Source organism: Nothobranchius furzeri, chromosome 10, assembly GCF_043380555.1.
Source record: "Nothobranchius furzeri strain GRZ-AD chromosome 10, NfurGRZ-RIMD1, whole genome shotgun sequence".
Taxonomy (NCBI): Eukaryota; Metazoa; Chordata; class Actinopteri; order Cyprinodontiformes; family Nothobranchiidae; genus Nothobranchius; species Nothobranchius furzeri.
Window position 1 is genome coordinate 36,998,244 of NC_091750.1, and position 19,418 is coordinate 37,017,661.

At 46.7% G+C, this 19,418-nt stretch overlaps 2 protein-coding genes across 8 annotated transcripts; one reads left to right on the forward strand and one right to left on the reverse strand.

Annotated features, from left to right (window-relative positions):
- The first annotated feature begins 615 nt into the window (after nt 1–615).
- On the forward strand, nt 616–6,169 carry LOC107386124 (RING finger protein 223). Of its 6 annotated transcripts, none has more exons than XM_070555634.1 (4): nt 616–719; nt 4,131–4,839; nt 5,009–5,229; nt 6,128–6,169. In XM_070555634.1, the coding sequence occupies exons 2-4, from the start codon at nt 4,199–4,201 to the stop codon at nt 6,151–6,153; spliced, it is 888 nt and encodes a 295-aa protein (XP_070411735.1). In that variant the 5' UTR covers nt 616–719; nt 4,131–4,198; the 3' UTR covers nt 6,154–6,169. The 6 variants fall into 6 exon arrangements, with proteins under 6 accessions (XP_070411735.1, XP_070411732.1, XP_070411736.1 ...); XM_070555631.1 differs by lacking the exon at nt 6,128–6,169 and adding an exon at nt 5,396–5,737 and having other exon boundaries at nt 5,009–5,239; XM_070555635.1 differs by lacking the exon at nt 6,128–6,169 and adding an exon at nt 5,396–5,516.
- A 5,077-nt stretch (nt 6,170–11,246) lies between these two features.
- Nucleotides 11,247–15,678, reverse strand: LOC107386122 (myosin heavy chain, clone 203). Of its 2 annotated transcripts, none has more exons than XM_015960320.3 (9): nt 15,496–15,678; nt 14,626–14,849; nt 13,328–13,442; nt 12,995–13,223; nt 12,709–12,797; nt 12,491–12,638; nt 12,266–12,408; nt 12,040–12,138; nt 11,247–11,447 (listed from the first exon to the last, which is right to left on the reverse strand). In XM_015960320.3, exons 1-9 carry the CDS (start codon nt 15,609–15,611, stop codon nt 11,360–11,362), a joined length of 1,251 nt encoding a protein of 416 aa, XP_015815806.3. In that variant the 5' UTR covers nt 15,612–15,678; the 3' UTR covers nt 11,247–11,359. The 2 variants fall into 2 exon arrangements, with proteins under 2 accessions (XP_015815806.3, XP_015815805.3); XM_015960319.3 differs by having other exon boundaries at nt 12,709–12,806.
- Nucleotides 15,679–19,418: the final 3,740 nt, after the last annotated feature.

A 19,418-nucleotide genomic window follows, 5' to 3' on the forward strand; every position in this document is an offset into this window, starting at 1 on the left:
GACGTTCCGTTGACCAGGTAGCCAGGGCGCATGATCAGTCGGGACACAGGACGTTTACGCTGTCACATCAAGGTTAAATAATGTTTATGTTTCATTTTTATTTTTAGATAAACAGTAAAATTTGTATTATTGAAATGTAAATTCGATTTTGTTTACATTAATAACATAAATATCATAATCTAACTCAAAATCAGGTCATGTTTCCAGTAAAGCCATCTGAGCAGGCTACTGTAGCAGCAACACACCCCAAAAGAAATAAAATATGAATACTTTTACTGGGTTTGATTTTTAACTATTTCACAACGTTTTGCAAAATAAAAATCTAAGAATAAAAACTTTCCAGGTGAATTCGTGTTTCATGTGATGCTTTCTGGCTGTTTTTTTATCCTGAAGGATTTTAACAGAATAAAATAAAAAAATCAACAAAATAAAAAGATGTCTGAGCGATGTTTACATGTTTCTGTTTACATCAGTAGGCCCAAAACTCGTCTGAGGTTACGTCATCCCGCTTCTGGTGAATCTACTTTAAATATTAGATATATTTGTGACGCAGACAGAACCGTGTCTGCGGCTCAGGTGTGATCAGCCTCAGGTGCGTCAGCAGCCTCCACCTGCGCGTTTTTCCCGCGGAGCGTTTGTTTGGTTTCCTCGTTTTCACCTGATGAGAGAATCTGAGTAAAAGTCCGGCTGAACCCGGAAAGCTGCAGCGGGATCAGGAGGTGAGAACCAGAACTCCACTCAGAAACGGAGCTGCTTGGTAGTTTTGTTTGTTCAGAGGAGAAAATACAGAAAAGTAATTGAGTCCGTGTGTTTCGCACCTCCAGAGGCTCTCTGGGTGAACTGGGCTCGACTCAGAGTCAACAGGAGGCGCTCATCTGGACCTTCAGCACCTCAGAAACAGCACCACTCCACGTGAATGTTTAGTTTTGTCTTTAAATTATGGTCCTTTAGTTAAACACAGATGATTAGTTTAAAGTAAATTAATTAGAAAAATAATGAAATTAGACAAATCAGCTTCAGCTCATCATAAAAACTTCTCCACTTCTCAGATATGCTTTTATTTTGTCATTCCTCCTGAATGACATGAACTTCCTCCCCACCTGAAGCTACACTCACCTGTGCCTGATGATGAGGAACGGTGACAGAATGAGGGCAAAACCCACAGGCAGCATGGCCTCTCTTATTTTATATTTTACGTTGTATTCATTTTCAACGTGCCCTCGTGTGTCTTAAGGTCGGTAAAAATTTCCAAACACTTTCCTGATTATCCATTTGATTATTCCTACCGACTTCCTGTTTGGACCTCCGGGCTCCCATAGCTTTTCTCTCCTATTTTTTTTTAGCAACGTTTAGAGTTCCTTCAGCTCATTTGTTTTTACATCATCAATGTTTTTGGTCACAAATGAACAAATATCAGCCCTGCCACCTTGTGAACTCTGGACTGGCCGTTTTCCACCTCTGGGAGGAATAATTCTGATTTAATATTGACCCAAATCATCATGATTATGAATTTTTCCCTATTTAAGCAGCTGTGCTTCATGTGTTCTGGGAGGAACGGTTTATACTCATTTCATTGTGATTTTTTTAGATTCATTTCCTGGTTTTTATTTCCTGATCAGCTGATTCTGGTTAATCTCTGATTAACAGAAAGTGTCCTTCTTATGTAAAGTTGCTGTGGCCACATGGGGGCGCTGTGATGCATGGCATAAATTGGATGATTGGAGGCAGGATAGGTGTGTGTGTGTGTGTGTGTAATAAAAAGAGAACACAAAACTTATTGACCAACAGAACTGTCAGGCGTGGGATTAGGGATTACCTTTATTATGAAATACGTCCTTATGGGAGTGTAGTTGCTGCTCGGTGCGTTCATGGACCCTAATGTGGGTCATGGGGGGTCACAGCAGAACCCCAGCAGGAGGCCCAGACTACCTTCTCCCACCAGCCTCCACCTGCTCCTCGGGTGCTCCTCCTCCCTTGGTGTTCCTAAACCAGACTACTGTTTATTTTGAACCCAGAGACGCCTCTGAGTTCATGAGGTGGATACGTTTTCTGGGGTGAGCAGAGAGGAACCTGGAGGCGATTGCTGCTCGGCGTGTTTCCACATCAGAACAGCTCTGGCGTTTGCATGCTGTTTGCTTTTGTAAATAACATGACGGATGCAAATTTCTGCTCCAATGGAAGCCGCTAGATTAGCGCATGCGGCCTTCTGGACTGCGACCAGAGCCCAGTTTTACATAAACGTATGCAAACGGAGGGAAATAGGCTGCAGCTCAGTGTTGATGTGTCTGAAAGGACTCTTCATGCAGCCCGAGGTAGGTGACTTCTGTCCCTCTGTGCGTCCTCCAGACGGGGACAGTTCAGGGTTTTACATTTATTGAGTGTTTGGGGTGACTTTGGGCTGAAACCTGTGTAGATTTGACGTTTTGACGGATTAGAGCCGTGAAACGCAGCTCTTCCTGATCCAAACATGGCTTCCATGTGTGGAAAACTCAGGCTTGTGCAGCTTTTGTGGTTTTAAAAGCATCAGATTTGTTTCAGATCCTCCTAAAACATTTTTCTGAAGTGTTTTTTGTGTCTTGATGCAGTCGATGGAGCCGAAGGTTGAACAAAAGTTTCATAGCAGTTCATCTGCCTCCGCACATCAGGACATTTTTCATTTTTCTCTTGAGGAAAACTTTACAGAACACAAAAACCTTTTAGAGATTTCTTGTTTTTTCTTAAAATAAAAAATTCCAGAGCTACTTAATGCGCTTGTAGCTTAAAGTGACTGAACAAATCTAACCTGCGTGGATAGAAACCGTAGCTGGTCGTGACAGGAGGACCAAACGCAAACGTGTGCAACTGCAGGTCTGTGAAATCAAACATTTGAGATAATCAAATGAAACATCTTCCTGATGTTTGATCAGAATGAAGAAAAAAATCTGGGCCAGTCACGTTAATTCTGTTGTTGATGTAAGTGACGCCTCTGAGGAAGACGTAACAGTGAATAAAAGCCGCCGTCGTCGTCTTCCTCCGCTCATCCGGGTCCGGGTCGCGGGGGCAGCATCCCAACTAGGGAGCTCCAGACCGTCCTCTCCCCGGCCACCTCCACCAGCTCCTCCGGCAGGACCCCAAGGCGTTCCCGGACCAGATTGGAGATGTAACCTCTCCAACGTGTCCTGGGTCGACCCGGGGGCCTCCTGCCGGCAGGACATGCCCGAAACACCTCCCCGGGGAGGCGTCCAGGAGGCATCCTGACCAGATGCCCAAACCACCTCAACTGACTCCTTTCGATCCGGAGGAGCAGCGGTTCTACTCCGAGTCCCTCCCGAATGTCCGAGCTCCTCACCCTATCTCTAAGGCTGAGCCCGGCCACCCTACGGAGGAAACTCATTTCGGCCGCTTGTATCCGCGATCTCGTTCTTTCGGTGATTACCCAAAGCTCATGACCATAGGTGAGGATTGGGACGTAGATCGACCGGTAAATCGAGAGCCTGGCTTTCTGGCTCAGCTCCCTCTTCACCACGACAGATCGGCTCAGCGTCCGCATCACTGCAGACGCCGAACCGATCCGTCTGTCGATCTCCCGATCCCTCCTACCCTCACTCGTGAACAAGACCCCGATATACTTAAACTCCTCCACTTGAGGTAGGACCTCTCCCCCGACCCGGAGTTGGCAAGCCACCCTTTTCCGGTCGAGAAAGCCGTAATCTGTTATGAAAAAAACCGTGTGAAGGACATTTAGAGGTGACCTGAACTATTGAGAAAGTCCCATCTAAATATTTTCCTCCTGTAATGTTTGGAATAACGTCGTTTTCTCCCTTTTCTGTCGTCTATGTGAGTAAAACGTCTCATTTTCTGCAGCGTAGTAATCTGATGATATTCCAACTGTCCGTCTGCCGCTCACACGTGAACTTTGCATCAAACGGGTCAGAAGAACCTTTTAGAACGGCCTTTTCCTCGTGGTTCTGACTCATTTCCATGTTGGTCAGAGCTGCTGTGGCTCCAGAACCGCAGGTGAGGGCCTCTCGGCTGCGCTTGGCTTTCATTGGCTGTCGTCGTGGACCCTGCGGGTTCTGGGCCCGGTGCGGTTCTACTGCAACAGAAATGCCTGATCTGAGTTCAGCGTTGATCCCGTTTCTTTTCTCCAGGATGAAGACGCCCTGAGGTTTCCTGTTCCTGTCTGCTGCTGACGGCCTCCCCCCACCCCCACCCCGCCATGACTGAACCACCCGTCACAAATCCGTACAGCGGCGTGAACCTGACTCCTGACGAGTCTTCAGATCCGGTCATTCCGACGGGCCGCACCTCCGTGTCATTTCTCCATCAGAACTCCCATCCCAGCCGGCCGTTCCCAGACGTCCCGCCACCCAGCTCCACGTTGCCGCTCCCAGACTTCAGTTCCGCATCCAGACCTCATCCCAGATTAACTCGAGTTTACTCCACAGAGAACCCCTACCCTCCCCCGTCGCCCTCCCCCTCGCCTCCCCAGGAGTTCTCCATCAGCATCTCCTCCTCGGACCTGCAGCCGTCTCCTCTTCAATCCCAGTGCTCCGAGGAGAGCTGTCCGGACCTGGAGTGCTCCATCTGCTTCAGCCAGTTCAACAACGTCTTCCGCTGCCCCAAGATGCTTCACTGCAAGCACACCTTCTGTCTGGAGTGCCTGGCGCGCATCAACGTCAAGTCCGCCGAGCCCAGCGCCATCCAGTGCCCGCTGTGCCGCGGCTTCACGCCGCTGCCCACGCTTGGCCTTCCCAAGCTGGCCACGGACGCTGATGTGCTGTCCTGCCTGCCGGCCGCCATGCAGAGGGTCTACAGCATCCGCTTCGTCCGCAACAAGGGCAAGCTGCAGGTCAAAAGGTCAGAATTTCCACGGATGTTCATCAGGAAGTGACGGTTAACCCTTTAGCTTCCACTCTGGTTTAATGGTTATTCTGGGAGAATCGACCTCTGAGCTGGAGGCAACTACCTCTTACATTCTAATAAAACTCTGATTTAGTGGCCCTGAAGTCTGCCTCCTCTCCTTCAGGTCCGCCGACGGTCAAAGGTCGCTGGCGTCCCTCCGATCCGTCAACCGCTCCCTGGATGTGGGTCTTCCCAGCCCCGGCTCAGATCGCAGCAGGGGGACGTCGGGGGGGTTCACCGGGGTCCTGTTCCGCCTGACGGGGCAGCCGGCGTGCCGGGCCTTCCTCCTGACCTCCGTGGTGTTGTTGATGGTTCTTCTGACGGGCGTCATCGTCTTCCTCATCAGTAAAAGGGGGTGAGGCTGACAGGAAGTGACATCATTTCCTGGCTTGGTGGTTGGGTGGGTGGGTGGGGGGGGCAAACCACAAACGTAATGAGGGAACTAAACTGTTACAGCTGTGGTTTAAAGTGATCCAGATGTGCAATAAGAAAGTAATCTGATGTTCTTCAGCATCTTCAGTGCCTCAGAGCTGACGGGAACCGGGGAGATGTGGACTTTGATCCGCTCAGGAGATCCAGAGGATTCCGATTCTGTTTCTGATCTAAAATTTCAAACCAGAAAAGTTTCATCTGAGCCGAATGTGGATTTAATCTGGTCCCGATGTGCAGGAGGCCGCAGTCTCCTTGTTCCAGTTAAAGGGTCAGAGTGTGGAGGGACGCCACAGGGCTGAGAACAGATTAAAGGGTCAGGGGTCAGCTGCAGATTAAAAGTGAGACTCCTGATTTGTGGGGCGGGTTTCGTTTGGGTTTGTCTTCGGTTTCCTCCCGTCTCCACCTGATCCTAAACTCGGGATGTTTGATGGCCAGTTTGCAGCTCCTGGTCGGATTTTTCCTCATAGCCAGTTGTTGTTTGTAGGAATCATGCAAACGAGCCGAGCGTCGGCGGTTCCGCTGCAGCGCTCAGACAAAAGCCTTCAGTCCGACCTGGACGGGTTCGTCCACTCATTCAAATTCAGAAGCTCTCCACACCAGCAGCGTTGTTCTGACACCTCGGTTTTCTCCAGAAGAGAATAAACGGCTGTAGCTCTACGGCAGAGCAGCTTCCTGGTGACGTTCACACAGGCGGCGGAGTTCTCCGAACCGCCAAAGGTGTTCACCTGCAAGGACACACCTGAGAGGGCGCTGGGGGAGGGGGTGGAGTTCGGAGCATTCAGCCACTCAGCTGGTCTGCTTGGATCTGCAGGTCAGACCCCGATGGACCCCCGCTGAGCTGAACCCCTCTCGGGTGGAACCTCCATCCAGTTCTAACTGGCTGACGGCTTCGGATGCAGATCAGACCCCCTCGTCATCCTGTTTTGACTTTCAAATGAAGCTGAAATCGGAGACTGCTTTCACTGTCGTCCTGAAACCCGACCCATTAACAGCTGTCTTGTTTTCAGCGTCAGGTGTTTGACTCTCAGAAGAAACGTTTTATTTGCCGTTTTTGACCTGAGTTCTGGTTTTACGTTGTCTGTTTGAGGCTCCGCCTTTTTACTGTCAAGTCGTTTTATGTATTTATAACCTTTTAAGCAAAGCTGGCGTCTTCTTTTGTATTAAATTTAAATAAAGTTTAAATTGAATCCATCAGTTTGAGAGATTTTCAAGTGTGATCATTTAAGAAAAGATGAAAATGTGAATTAATGTAAAGGTGAAAGTGACAAATGTGGATGAAACTGCTGATGTGTTCAAGGAAGAACTCAAACCCTGAACGCTCAGTGGGACGCCTCACCTGTCCTCAGGTGTTCTGGCCCGCTGCAGTGGCTCTCACTTCACCAGCACTCAGCTTGCATACCCGCCTCCCAGTAGAAGTAAATTAGAGGGTTTGGGGTGACGGGAGTCTTTACATAACGAGTGCATCCAAAAGCTCATTGGTCAGAGTCAGATCTGGCTTCCAATGGAGCTCCGGGAGTTGACGTCACTTCTCCCAGCATGCAACAGTTCAAATCAAAACGGTGCCATGTTGGCAGGCAGAAGCCCGCAGCTGGACTATTTGTTATTGTCAGAAAACTCAAACAGGAAATATGGTAGATTCCTGTTGTGCCTCAGGATGCAGAACAGACGCGGACGACATAAGGAATGAGCCATCTACAGGATTCCCCAAGATCCGGAGCGCCGCAAACGTTGGATCATTGTAATAAAACGCACTAGTGACCGGGCTGAAATGAAGCTGTGGGATCCCGAGAGTAAAGGATTTGGCTTATGCAGCGACCGCTTCATATCAGGTACTTAAACCGTTACTTCAACTGTGTATGTTATTTATTTTAAATGCTTTTATTACGATTCTTAGTGGGCTTCCTAAACTTATTTTGGAGTGGCTTTTTCTGTCTTATTACTCATAGCAACAAGTAAACGTCACGTAAAACGTTGCCTCGCGAGTTCTGCGTGCTGCCGTTTCCGTGTTTTATAATCACAGCAATTAACCGGCTAAGCTGTATTTAATTTTTAAGCAATGGTTGATCAATTGTCAGATCACACTTAAAAAGCACTTTGGATTGCTGTTATCAGTCTCACCGAGACAGATCTCAGACAGATCCTGAGACGCTCCTGCCTGACATATTTATGTTATTCACGGAAAAAAATCAAACTAGTGATTTCTCCTGGCGTTCAGTTTATACATTCAAACAGCACAGCACTCTATTTAAACTACTTACATGTAAATCTGTTATTTGTCCATCCATCCATCCATCCATTTTCATCCGCTTATCCGGAGCCGGGTCGCGGGGGCAGTAGCCTAAGTCGAGAGACCCTGACTTCCCTCTCCCCAGCCACTTGGGCCAGCTCCTCCGGGTAAATCCCAAGGGGTTCCCCGGCCAGGTCCAGTAAAAAGTTCGCTCCGACAGCTTCTGGCGTTTTCAAAAAGTATCCCAGGGGCACAGTAAGGGTTGGAGATGTTTAGTCTATTTAATTTCTGACTATGTAAAACTATTTCTTCGGTTTTAAAGTGTGACGTAAACTCCGACGGAGTAAAATCCAAGCCGATCCCGTTCATTTTGTTTACCTTTGTTGCCTGCCAACATGGCGTCTACTCTCTGAGAGTCACGTGACGTCCGGAGCTCTATAGGGTGGTTCAAATAAAAACTCAGGGGGTTTTAGGAGCACAGAGGGTTGGAGCAGAAACTCCAGAGCCGTATGAATGCAAGAAGGAGCTTTTTGAGCGTTAGCGTAACTTTGAGAGTGAGTTGTATGAAGTCTGAGCATGAAACTAATCCGTTCATCCCTTAGCCACACCTCCTTCAGTTGTTTGAGAAGATCTGCTGATAGACAGAAAACATTGTGTATATTTTAACTCATGAACCTCAGTAGCTGTAGCAGAAGCTCCACCCACCAGGACCTCCAATTGGTTGGCGTTAATCCTCCATGTTGAAGCACCATGGATGTAGTTTTGACTTTAGAAGTGGGGGGAACACAACCGGCATGAGGACTGAGGGATCTTTACAGTAAGTATACAAAAACATTTGATATCTAATGGGAAAGGGGCTTCAACACAAGCAGTTGTTTTCCACGTGGTCCTCAGCCGGTGTGTTTGCGCAGCGTAATCTTGTTTCAGGACGATAAAAGTTGCAGCGGACAAACAGTGAGTTTGGAAAACTACGTCCATGTGTAGCACTTAATAATCAACCCAGGCAGCTGGATGCCTCACTTCAAATGTCGGCCCTCATCCAAAAGGCTTCTTCCATCCTGATGAGATGAAACGTCTTCAACTACAAAAAGTCCCGTTTCTATGTAACGCCTATGAGGCAGTGTGAGCGTCCTGTCACAGTGTCCCGATTGATCATGCTCCCTGGCGACTTGGCCAAGGGGATGTCCCTTTGGCCGACTGGTAAGCACGCATGACTCTCACCCGGGAGTCTGGGAATCGAATCCCGGTTCAACGAAACCAGGAGCAGTTATCACAAATGATCTTAGCCCTTTCTGCTATACAGTCATCCTGGTGATGTGTGAGATATGTCAGGGGGTGTTTTAGTGTTTCTCTCAGTAGGAATGGCCCTTGAATGTGTCACAGCTCAATCTCGGCCACTCCTTGATGGGCGGATTATAAAAAGGTGTGCAGACAAGGGAGTTGGTCTGGAAGGTGGTTGTCGTGCTGCTGGGAGATTTTGGCCGGTTTGAGGGGTTTTGCTTCAGACCAAGCCCCCACAATGCGGGTCAAAAATTGAGGCAAACGCGGAAGTGAAATGAATTGCAGTTCCACCCTCATCCACTAGGGGCTGGTGTCAGAAGCGAGCAAATCCTCATTGACTCCCATGTTAAAAATACCAATTTCACAGCAGAAATAAACATGTTTACAGCCTGGTACCAAAACATGTTTTTGGTTTAAATGATCTAGTTTACACTCATGACAACTCTGAGGGGGGTGATTTTTTTTTCTCACTCTTCTGTTTAAGTGTATTAAAAGCCTAAAATTCGGAATAATTAATGAGCATCAGACCCACGTGACCACAGAGCTAGCTCCGGGGAAAGGCCTCAGTAGAGCCTCGGTCTGGCTTGGAAACTGTTCCGGGATTTTGAGTGTCTGTGTTTGTGTATTCTTTTTTGGATATTACTTGTGTAATTGTTGGACAAAATGACTTGCTGTGGCATTAATTGCACTAATAGAGCGTCCAAGGAGTCTCCACTTCATTTTTATCTGTAAGTAAAATTATATTTATGTATTTTAGGTCACTGCCGAGCTGAGCTTAGATTTTAACATGTACTGTTTAACCATGAAATTTAAATGTAATAGGGTAAAACCCAGTGCATTTAACATAATGCTGCACTTTAGAAAATGGGATGAAATATAACATGTTGGTGGAGCTGGGTTCCCACTATCGGCTTGTGGAGCTCTCGGATGGAAACCTTTCCATTTCCAACCTTTCAATTTGTTTCTAAAGGTTGTTTACTGGGATTTTAACATCCATACAGCAGGTGTGTTCTCCTCCAGCAGAGGGAGACAAATCCTCCAAACATCTCATAAACCAGGCGGCCCAATGGGGGGGTAGGAACAGCGCTGGTGTTGGCGCTTTAAGGTCGTTTTGATGACTGGCCCTCGGACCATAACCCTGCCATAAACCATCGCTGATGGCAGATGGTGAGATAAAAACGTTCACTCCAGGATTTAGTAGCGGACTCTGATCAAAGCTGCATCTGGTGGGTCGCCGGATCAAACCCAGGATCCATCCGTGTCAGTTGTGTCCTTGAGCAAGGCGCTTAGCCCTTCTTGCCTGCTGCTGGTGGTGGTTTGAGTACCCTCACGGTCCTGAGCTCCAGGTGGGGTCTCCCAGCAGCCTCAGGTCAGAGGTCAGACTAAAGGTTGGTTTATGCTTGACGCGTCCACGAGGTTCGCACGGCTCCGCACGGCAAAATTGCATCATTTTAACAACCACGCCCCTCCACCGCACCTCCGCACGGCCCAAACTTTCCGCACCACGCACCTAGGAAATTTTCTAACCGCAGATGGCCGGACGTGGAAAAACATGGCGGACTGGCAAGAACTAGTATGGCAGAGGTTGGTAAATACAGACATTTGTATGATTCAGCTCTCAGAGATCACCGTGATCAACATGTTGTTAATAATTCTTGGAGAGAAATAGCTCGCACTGTCGGAAAAGACGAGGACGCTGTTAAAAATGCTGGAATGCCATGTTGTAAACAGTAATTTCTACTTCTACTATGGTGTAGTGTTGGATGCATGCCGTAGAGCTCCATGCTGCCCCCTACAGCTTGGGAGAATATTGGCTCACCACAGAGACAAGCCGCGTGAACCATAAACGCTGAGAGTTGTGAAGCCTAACCCTAACCCATCCGCGAGCCGCATCACCAAGCGGAAAGTAAATGCGTCAAGCATAAACCAAGCTTAAGAGTGAGTCTAAGACCTATTTTCTAAAAAGCTGTGAAAAAAGGCTTTCGTCACATCACACCCACCTGGAGTCATGATGCTCCACCCAGCTGAAGGTCTTCATGTTGGAGCTCTCGCTGGTGGACACCAGAGAAAATCCTCCTGGTGAACAAGGCCACGTCCCTGCAGCTGCAGAAGAACTTGTTTCTTCACCAAACCGCTGTTTGGAATGTTTCACTGTTGGGGAGCTGGTCTTTTTTAAGTGTGACAGAGCGAGAGGCTTAGACACCCACAACCAGAACCCCAGGCGGGCCTGGTCACAATAAAGAACCAAGGCAGAGTTAGAGAAAAACAGGGTCTTTATTTATTTTTGTTCAGCCTTCGTAAAAACGGTTTGTACCCAAACACAGATAAAAATGAACTCAGCTGAGCAGCAATGGCAAGCTAACAATCAGAGAACAAGGCCCACAGAGAGACTCTATAGCCACCCTCCACCTACATGTGTTTGAAGCATCAACAATAAAATAAAGTCTTCGTTGTTCCACAGACATTTAAATCAAACTAGTCCGGTCAGATTATGAATGCAGGATTGGTGATGAAAAGAAGAAACCAGCGATCCGATCAGCCTGAAGGGGTTTCATCCAGTTTGTTCATCAGGTCATTAAGGGCCGTGTTCCAGAAGTCCAGCTTCTTCAGACGAAGATGTGCTCTGAAATGGAAAATAAAACAGTGTGTGCAGATTTTTGTGTCAGAAACATCAAAAGGAGAAAGCAAAGGTGGGTCCAGGGTGTCTTCTAGAGGGGGGCACAAGGGGTGACCAGCCACCCCCCTCTGGACCCGCCCCTGGGAGAAAGGCTCGTTTAAAACAACTTTTCCTCAAATGATGGATTCTTACAGCAGAAAATAAAAACAAAACAGATTTCTGCTGAACTTTTCATCAAGGAAGAGATTTAGACAAAAGTCAGAAATAATCTCTGGTTTTTGATTGGTTCCCTTTTGGATTTGATCCAATTCAAGATGGCCGCCACGGCTGATCCATATTATCCCCATACCCAAACATGAAGGTTTTATGAGACTTTAAGAAATCATCAGATCAAAACTTTGGTTACTATAGTTACTAGTTACTTAGTTACATCACAGAGGTGTTGAAGATGCGGCTCGAGGGCCGTCTGTGGCCCTCTGCTGGGATTCCATGTTTGCAAGATTTATTTAGCCGTGAAGTTTAGCGAAACTAAAATAAATAAAAATCTTCCTAAAGCAAAACGCTGAAGTCCAACATGAAACATTAGAGCGTCCCTCACCTTCCTGGAGAAGGCTGGCTGCAGGTGGGGGTGGGAGGGGGTGGGGGTCTGACGTTCTGTCTGGGGAGAGGCTCTGAGGTCCGGTCCAGAGCCGCCGCTCTGGGGAGGAAACATCAGAAGGTTGCTGATGAGTTTTATTTTCGTGGTGTTTTTATCTGAATCCACAGAAGCTTAAAGTCTTTTCTGACACATTCATGGAAATGGCAACATTAAACCTTCCCAGAACCTGGAAGTCTGTGGTTTTGGACCTCCTCTCCTCAATTCAGGGGTCTCCCGATGGGCAATCCCTGTTTGCCGGGATTTCGATTTCTCCAGAACACTCAGAACCTTCTGAATCATCAGCTGGGCTCCTGGCATCGTCTCTGAGTCCTGCAGAGAACCCAGAACATCAGATCCTGCAGATCTAAAGATGCTCTGATTGGTCAGAGCTGATGGGACTCCGGACCAGTACCATGACGGGGGTGAGAACAGAAACGGAAAACTGGATTTCTCGCTCAGCCTTCATCTTCTTCTCTCTCTCTCCCTGCAGCTGAACCTTCAGCTGGGCGATCAGAGACGGTTCCTGGAGACACTCGTCCCTCAGCGCAGCCAGACGCTGCCTGGGAACACACACATCCAGGTCAGAGGTGCCTGGTTCTGACCCAGAAACCGTCTGCTGGGAGCTTTTACCTGTCAGCCTGGTTCTGGTCCAGCTGGTTCTGATGGGAACTTTCCAGCCTCTTCACCTCATTGCTCCACAGCTCGCACCGTGTTCTCTTCTTCAGTAACTCATAAGTTCATGAAAAGTTTTGAAATAGTAAATAAAAACAACACAAACTGGAAAACGTTAAACGATCTGAATCGTTCAAACATGATTCATGAACAGACCAACGTGAGTTACTAAAGTCAGCAGAGACCCGCGAAAAACCTGGAGGTCCTGCAGGATCTCAGGTGGCTTCAGTAGGAACCCTCATACCTGCTGCTTGCTGGAGATGTTCCTCAGAACGCTGTCTGACTTCAGCTTCATTTCTTTTATGGTGTCAAGTGCTTGATCTCTCTGTTTTTCTGCAGATGTTCTAGATGATTTAGCCAACTCAAGCTCCTGCAGACATCGCTGTAGCTTATATTTATATCCGAAGACATTCTGCTTAATTTCCATCTCCTGTTTTCTGTCCTGCATATCCTCCTCCATCTGAGACATCCAGCTGGTGGAATGAATGAAGGAAAGGAGACACGAAAGCTTCAGCATCAAGAACATGGATCAGACGGAAGCAGCTTCTATACAGGATTGAGGGATCTGAACTCCAACCATTGCTCTAGAAGCTCTGAATCCACCCGAGGCTTCGCTGCAGCTTCAGAAGAGGAAGTCACCTGGAGGAGTCGGAGGGCCTCGGCTATCTTCTGGAGATCTACTAACTTGGTAGCTGGAGAGAGAAGAAGTAAACAAACACATCCATCTATTATTTCCTTTCATCATCCATCCTTCCATGAACCATCCATTCATCCATCCATCATGTATCGATCCAACTATTATTTTGTCATATTTAATCCAGTGTTGTCTCTGTAGGGGCCCTCAGCCCCCGGGGGGGGGGGGGGTCGACTGTTGCATCCTGGGCGCTCTATAGGTAGTGTTTAAGTGGGGGGGGGGGGGGGGGGGGTCTATGCTCTCCCTCTTCTGAGCACCCCGACTTAATGTGGAAGACCTGATGCTGCTGGGGCAGATGGCTCCTCTGATGGCGTTTCCTTGCCTTACCTTACTTGGCTCGTCTGGACTCAGCCGAGTATACAATTTTACTGATGTGTGTGTGTGTGTGTGTGTGTGTGTGTGTGTGTGTGTGTGTGCGTGCGTGCGTGCGTGCGTGTGTGTCTGTTGATGTTTTTAAACTCTTATGGGAATTTGGGGTCATTTTGTAAAGCACTTGCGTGAAAAGCACTTTATAAATAAAATCTGATTGATTGATTTTCCAACCCGTTGTTATCCCAGCTGGTGAAAAGAGGACATCAGTGTTTGATGCTTCTTGATAATGTCTTGTTAAAGTCTGATTTGTCACCTTTCACCTGTGCTTCCTCGCCAAGGAGCATCGTTGCACAAAATAGATCCATTAAATAGAAACAGAAGCTTCAGACTGACCTGCATGTTCTCTCTGACCCAGCCAGTTCTTAAAGAGCAAGTCACCCCCTACCAGATTCTTACTCGGCTCCCACTTCCTGTTTGAAAAACTGTTACCCAGCAGACCGAGAGGGCGGAGCCACTAACAAATACACACACACGAGCTCACAACGACACTGTGACATCACATGGTACCAGCTAATGTTCTAGGGTACCTCTTAGCAAATAGCGATGGCAGATTTAAATTCAAGTGCAGTCCAGGGTTTTTACCTGACAACGGCACAACACTGACAGTTTTAGGCAGAAAATTTACATTTTAACTAAAATGCACTTAAGAGCAAAACTATTGACTACACGTGTCTGCAGCACGATTAGACACGCATTTATATAGTTTATCAGAAAAAAAAGTTGATTTGGGGGTGACTTGCTCTTTAATAAGTGGTTTAGAAACTAAAATAAAGTAACTCTGGATGTTGGAGGTCCCAGCTGCAGCTCACCTTTCTCCGACACCTCTGAGCGGAGTTCTTCTGCTTTCTTCTGCAGCTCTGGATCTTCTGGCCTTAGTTTCCTCACCTTCTTCAGCCCCTCCATCACTTCCTCCTCCTCCTTATCTAATTCAGCTGATGAATGCTGCAGGATCTCCGGGGTGCTGCTCAGGTGCTCCTTCTGTTTGACCTCGTTGTGGTTCTGTTGCTTCAGTTTGTCGCAGCTGCGCTGAAGGCTGCAACGAGACGGAAGCAGCTCAAACTTGGGTTTACGCTCTCCTGAGCAGCAACATGCTCCTGGTTACAGGAGGACCTGCTGCAGGAGACCAATGCTTCATGACTTATAGAAAGTGGACAAACCCTCCCAGAACACGCCTCATCAAAACAATTATTTAAAAAACAGGAAAAGGGAGATAAATAAAAGTTTGTGAAGAAAAAAAATATTTTAACAACTTAACTTTTGCTATTCGAGCAGTATAGACAGTGTGACGTAGATCTGTCAGGATTTTCTAACCCTAGAGTTTCACCGTTTGTTTTCTATCAGAAGCGAATGCTGGAGATAGGTGTAGGAGACTATCTTCATGTTCAGCCTGCATGAAACACCCAGAGTGACCCGTTAGAATCAGAAATAACCATTAAGATGTGGTTTTTAGTGTTGCACATCTTTAACATTTTTCTCTTGTGCTTACTAGAAAACAGCAGAGCAATGCATTGTGGGTATCATGCGACACGTGGCTATAGCATTAGGTAATGCTAACGAGGCTAATTCTCTCACAGCTAACGGTACTTTGTGTAACTTGAATAAAACAGGGATAAAAGTTGCGTTTCGTGCGATTATATTGATGTTTGTTTCTAAAACAGACGCAGCTCAGCGGTTTTTACCTCTCCAAACGAGCGCTCAGATCCTGAATCTGACTCAGATACACCGACTTCTCTTTAGCATCCATCGCTCCAGGCGTCTGCTTCGTCTCCGTTGTTTTAGGTTTTCCTTTCTTCATCGTCACGTAGTTTAACTTTTCTCTAATCGGATAAAGTACAGGGAGGCTTTTATTCGGTGGAAAGAGAAATTTGTCAGTTGCTAGGAGACAAGAGGAATGCTTGTTTATTTATATCTACTGAGTAAAAATTTGTTTTTATTTGAATAATATTTTCCTTGAGTGACTGATGTTTTTGTAAACAAACAAAAATTACAAATTTACTAGAATTGATGTGGTGTTCAAAGTGAGGCGCGAGGGCCATTTAAGGCCTCAGTACCAGGCTGTAGGTAGGTTATAGGAAATGTTAAAGAGCAAGTCACCTTCAAATCTAAACTATATACGCGAATGTCTAATTGTGCTGTCGACACATTCAATTCAATTCAATTCAAAACCACTTTAATAATCCCAGAGGGAAACTGATTGATGTAGTAGCTCAGACTAATAATAATAATAATCAAGTCATCAAAGAGTTGTTGTATATTACAATGGCTGTTGGCAGGAAGGATCTCCAGTAGCGGTCAGTGTTGCAGCCAAACTGAAGAAGCCTCTGACTGAAGACACTCTTCCGTTGTCGGACAGTCTTGTGAAGAGAATGCTCAGGGTTGTCCATCATTTTCTTGATTCTCTGGAGAATCCTTATTTGCATTATCTCCTCCAGCGGTTCCGAAACTGCCGAAACTCTGGCTGAGTCCTTGAAAGGGCTTGGAGTTCCTCCATCTTGTTGGCCAGTGATCTCACATTGCCCATTATGATCGATGGAAGAGATGGTTTGAATTTCCTCTTTCTCTGTCTCCATTTTGCTCCCGCTCTGCACCCACACTTCTTGCGTTTTAGCTCATTTGGGATTTGTGGCTTCAGTTGAGGTATTATTTCAGCCTTTCCAATGTTAATCAGCTGCTCCCGATTGTAAACCAGCTTTTTGCCATGGTTACACATCATAACAAATGCTCAAAAAGTGAAAAAAAAGCTAAAAAATAGCAGTAAAAATCCTCCAAGCTTCACAGCACCAGAAACAGAAAAGTAAAGTGTCCAAAAAATACAGTTTTTCTTGAGAAACTAGAAGAAAAAATGCCCAAGAAAAGGCAAAACTTACATATAGTCAACAGAGCTACTCCGACATGCAGCCGCCCAGAGCAGCCCGTTGGTGTATGAACTTCTATCGATTATATAAATATCCTAGATATGTATGCATGATATAAGTTCATATGCTAATATGTCTGATCTTTTCTCAGGATCTAACAAAGCTGACAGCAAACAGTGTTAAATCCTAGGATGTAGATCGTCTACGCTACAGCCGCCGCTGGAACTGGGCGTGGCCAGTGTGGGAGAGTCTTTCAGGATGTTTAAATGTAACGAGTAACTGATGATAAAAACATTTGATGATCATCAGAACATCAGGGATGTTTAGGAGGAAACATCTGGAATCTACAAGGAATCCTGATGTTTGACAAAGAGGGAACCAACAGAACTTCTTGCAGATGTGGAGATGTTCTGCTGGAACGAACCTGCAGCCTTTAACCTCAGATGGATGGATGTGAGAGCTGAGGATGAGTAGATGAAGACTAAACTCATCGTGATGTAGCTTGAGACCAGCAGGTGACGCTGCTGCACTAGCTACTGAGGAAGGGTGGCTTTACTCGTGTCTTTATGCATCTTCTGATCATGTTTTCCTCACCAGGGTCTCAGAGAGCTGGGTGGAGCACGAGGTGAGAGGCGGGGCTAAACTTGGACAGGTCTCCAGTCCATCACAGGGACACATGGAGACAAACATCACACCTAGGGACAAATTAGAGTCTCCAGTTACCTGACAAGCATGTCACTGGTCTGAGGAAGGAAACAGGAGCACCAAGGGAAAATCCAAGCATGTGTGAGGAGAACATGCTAACTCCACGCAGTCCAGACCTGTGACCTGAACGTGTCTGTCATAAATGTACAGACACAAAGCTGTCCCTTAATCAGCTGATCATAGATCTACAGACACACAGAAACTGTCCCTGAATCAGCTGATCATAGATCTACAGACACACAGAAGCTACCCCTGAATCAGCTGATCATAGATCTACAGACACACAGAAGCTGCCCGTGAATCAGCTGATCATAGATCTACAGACACACAGAAGCTACCCCTTAATCAGCTGATCATAGAACTACAGACACACAGAAGCTACCCCTGAATCAGCTGATCATAGATCTACAGACACACAGAAGCTACCCCTGAATCAGCTGATCATAGATCTACAGACACACAGAAGCTGTCCCTTAATCAGCTCATCATAGATCTACAGACACACAGAAGCTGCCCCTTAATCAGCTGATCATAGATGTACAGACACGCAGAAGCTGCCCCTTAATCAGCTGATCATAGATCTACAGACACACAGAAGCTGCCCCTGAATCAGCTGATCATAGATCTACAGACACACAGAAGCTGCCCCTGAATCAGCTGATCATAGATCTACAGACACAAAGAAGCTGTCCCTTAATCAGCTGATCATAGATGTACAGACACGCAGAAGCTGCCCCTGAATCAGCTGATCATAGATCTACAGACACACAGAAGCTACCCCTTAATCAGCTGATCATAGATCTACAGACACACAGAAGCTGCACCTGAATCAGCTGATCATAGATCTACAGACACAAAGAAGCTGTCCCTTAATCAGCTGATCATAGATCTACAGACACAAAGAAGCTGTCCCTTAATCAGCTGATCATAGATGTACAGACACGCAGAAGCTGCCCCTGAATCAGCTGATCATAGATCTACAGACACACAGAAGCTGTCCCTTAATCAGCTGATCATAGATCTACAGACACACAGAAGCTGCCCCTGAATCAGCTGATCATAGATCTACAGACACAAAGAAGCTGTCCCTTAATCAGCTGATCATAGATGTACAGACACGCAGAAGCTGCCCCTGAATCAGCTGATCATAGATCTACAGACACACAGAAGCTACCCCTTAATCAGCTGATCATAGATCTACAGACACACAGAAGCTGCACCTGAATCAGCTGATCATAGATCTACAGACACAAAGAAGCTGTCCCTTAATCAGCTGATCATAGATGTACAGACACGCAGAAGCTGCCCCTGAATCAGCTGATCATAGATCTACAGACACACAGAAGCTACCCCTTAATCAGCTGATCATAGATCTACAGACACACAGAAGCTGCACCTGAATCAGCTGATCATAGATGTACAGACACAAAGAAGCTGCCCCTTTATCAGCTGATCATAGATCTACAGACACACAGAAGCTGTCCCTTAATCAGCTGATCATAGATGTACAGACACACAGAAGCTACCCCTTAATCAGCTGATCATAGATCTACAGACACGCAGAAGCTGCGCCTGAATCAGCTGATCATAGATGTACAGACACGCAGAAGCTACCCCGAACCTAACCCAACCCTGTTGGGGTCTGTTGAGTGTTTGGTTCTTTCATTTAAAGCTTGTCTTCATCGTTCTGGAACAGATGAAGATAAGTTGGGATGTGTCTATAACCTGGATCCACCTTTCAAAGGCCTTAAAAAGATAATGACTTTAGTGATGATCTCATCCGCATCTGAACACTAAAGTCTGATTTAAACACCGAGCCAAGTCACCAGAAGTGCTGCCGGTACCACTGGGTCCAAAACAAGAACTTCAGTTCTGTCCTCCTGAAAGTTCAGGAGGACACTGATGGAGAACCTCTGGTTCTCCAGACTCATGAGAAGTTCCGGCAGGATCACATTTGTCCTGCTTCAGCAGATCAGGCTCCTTCAGCATCGGGCATGAAGTCCCCACGCATGCCGTCTGTGTGGGTTCTGGTTCTGACACGG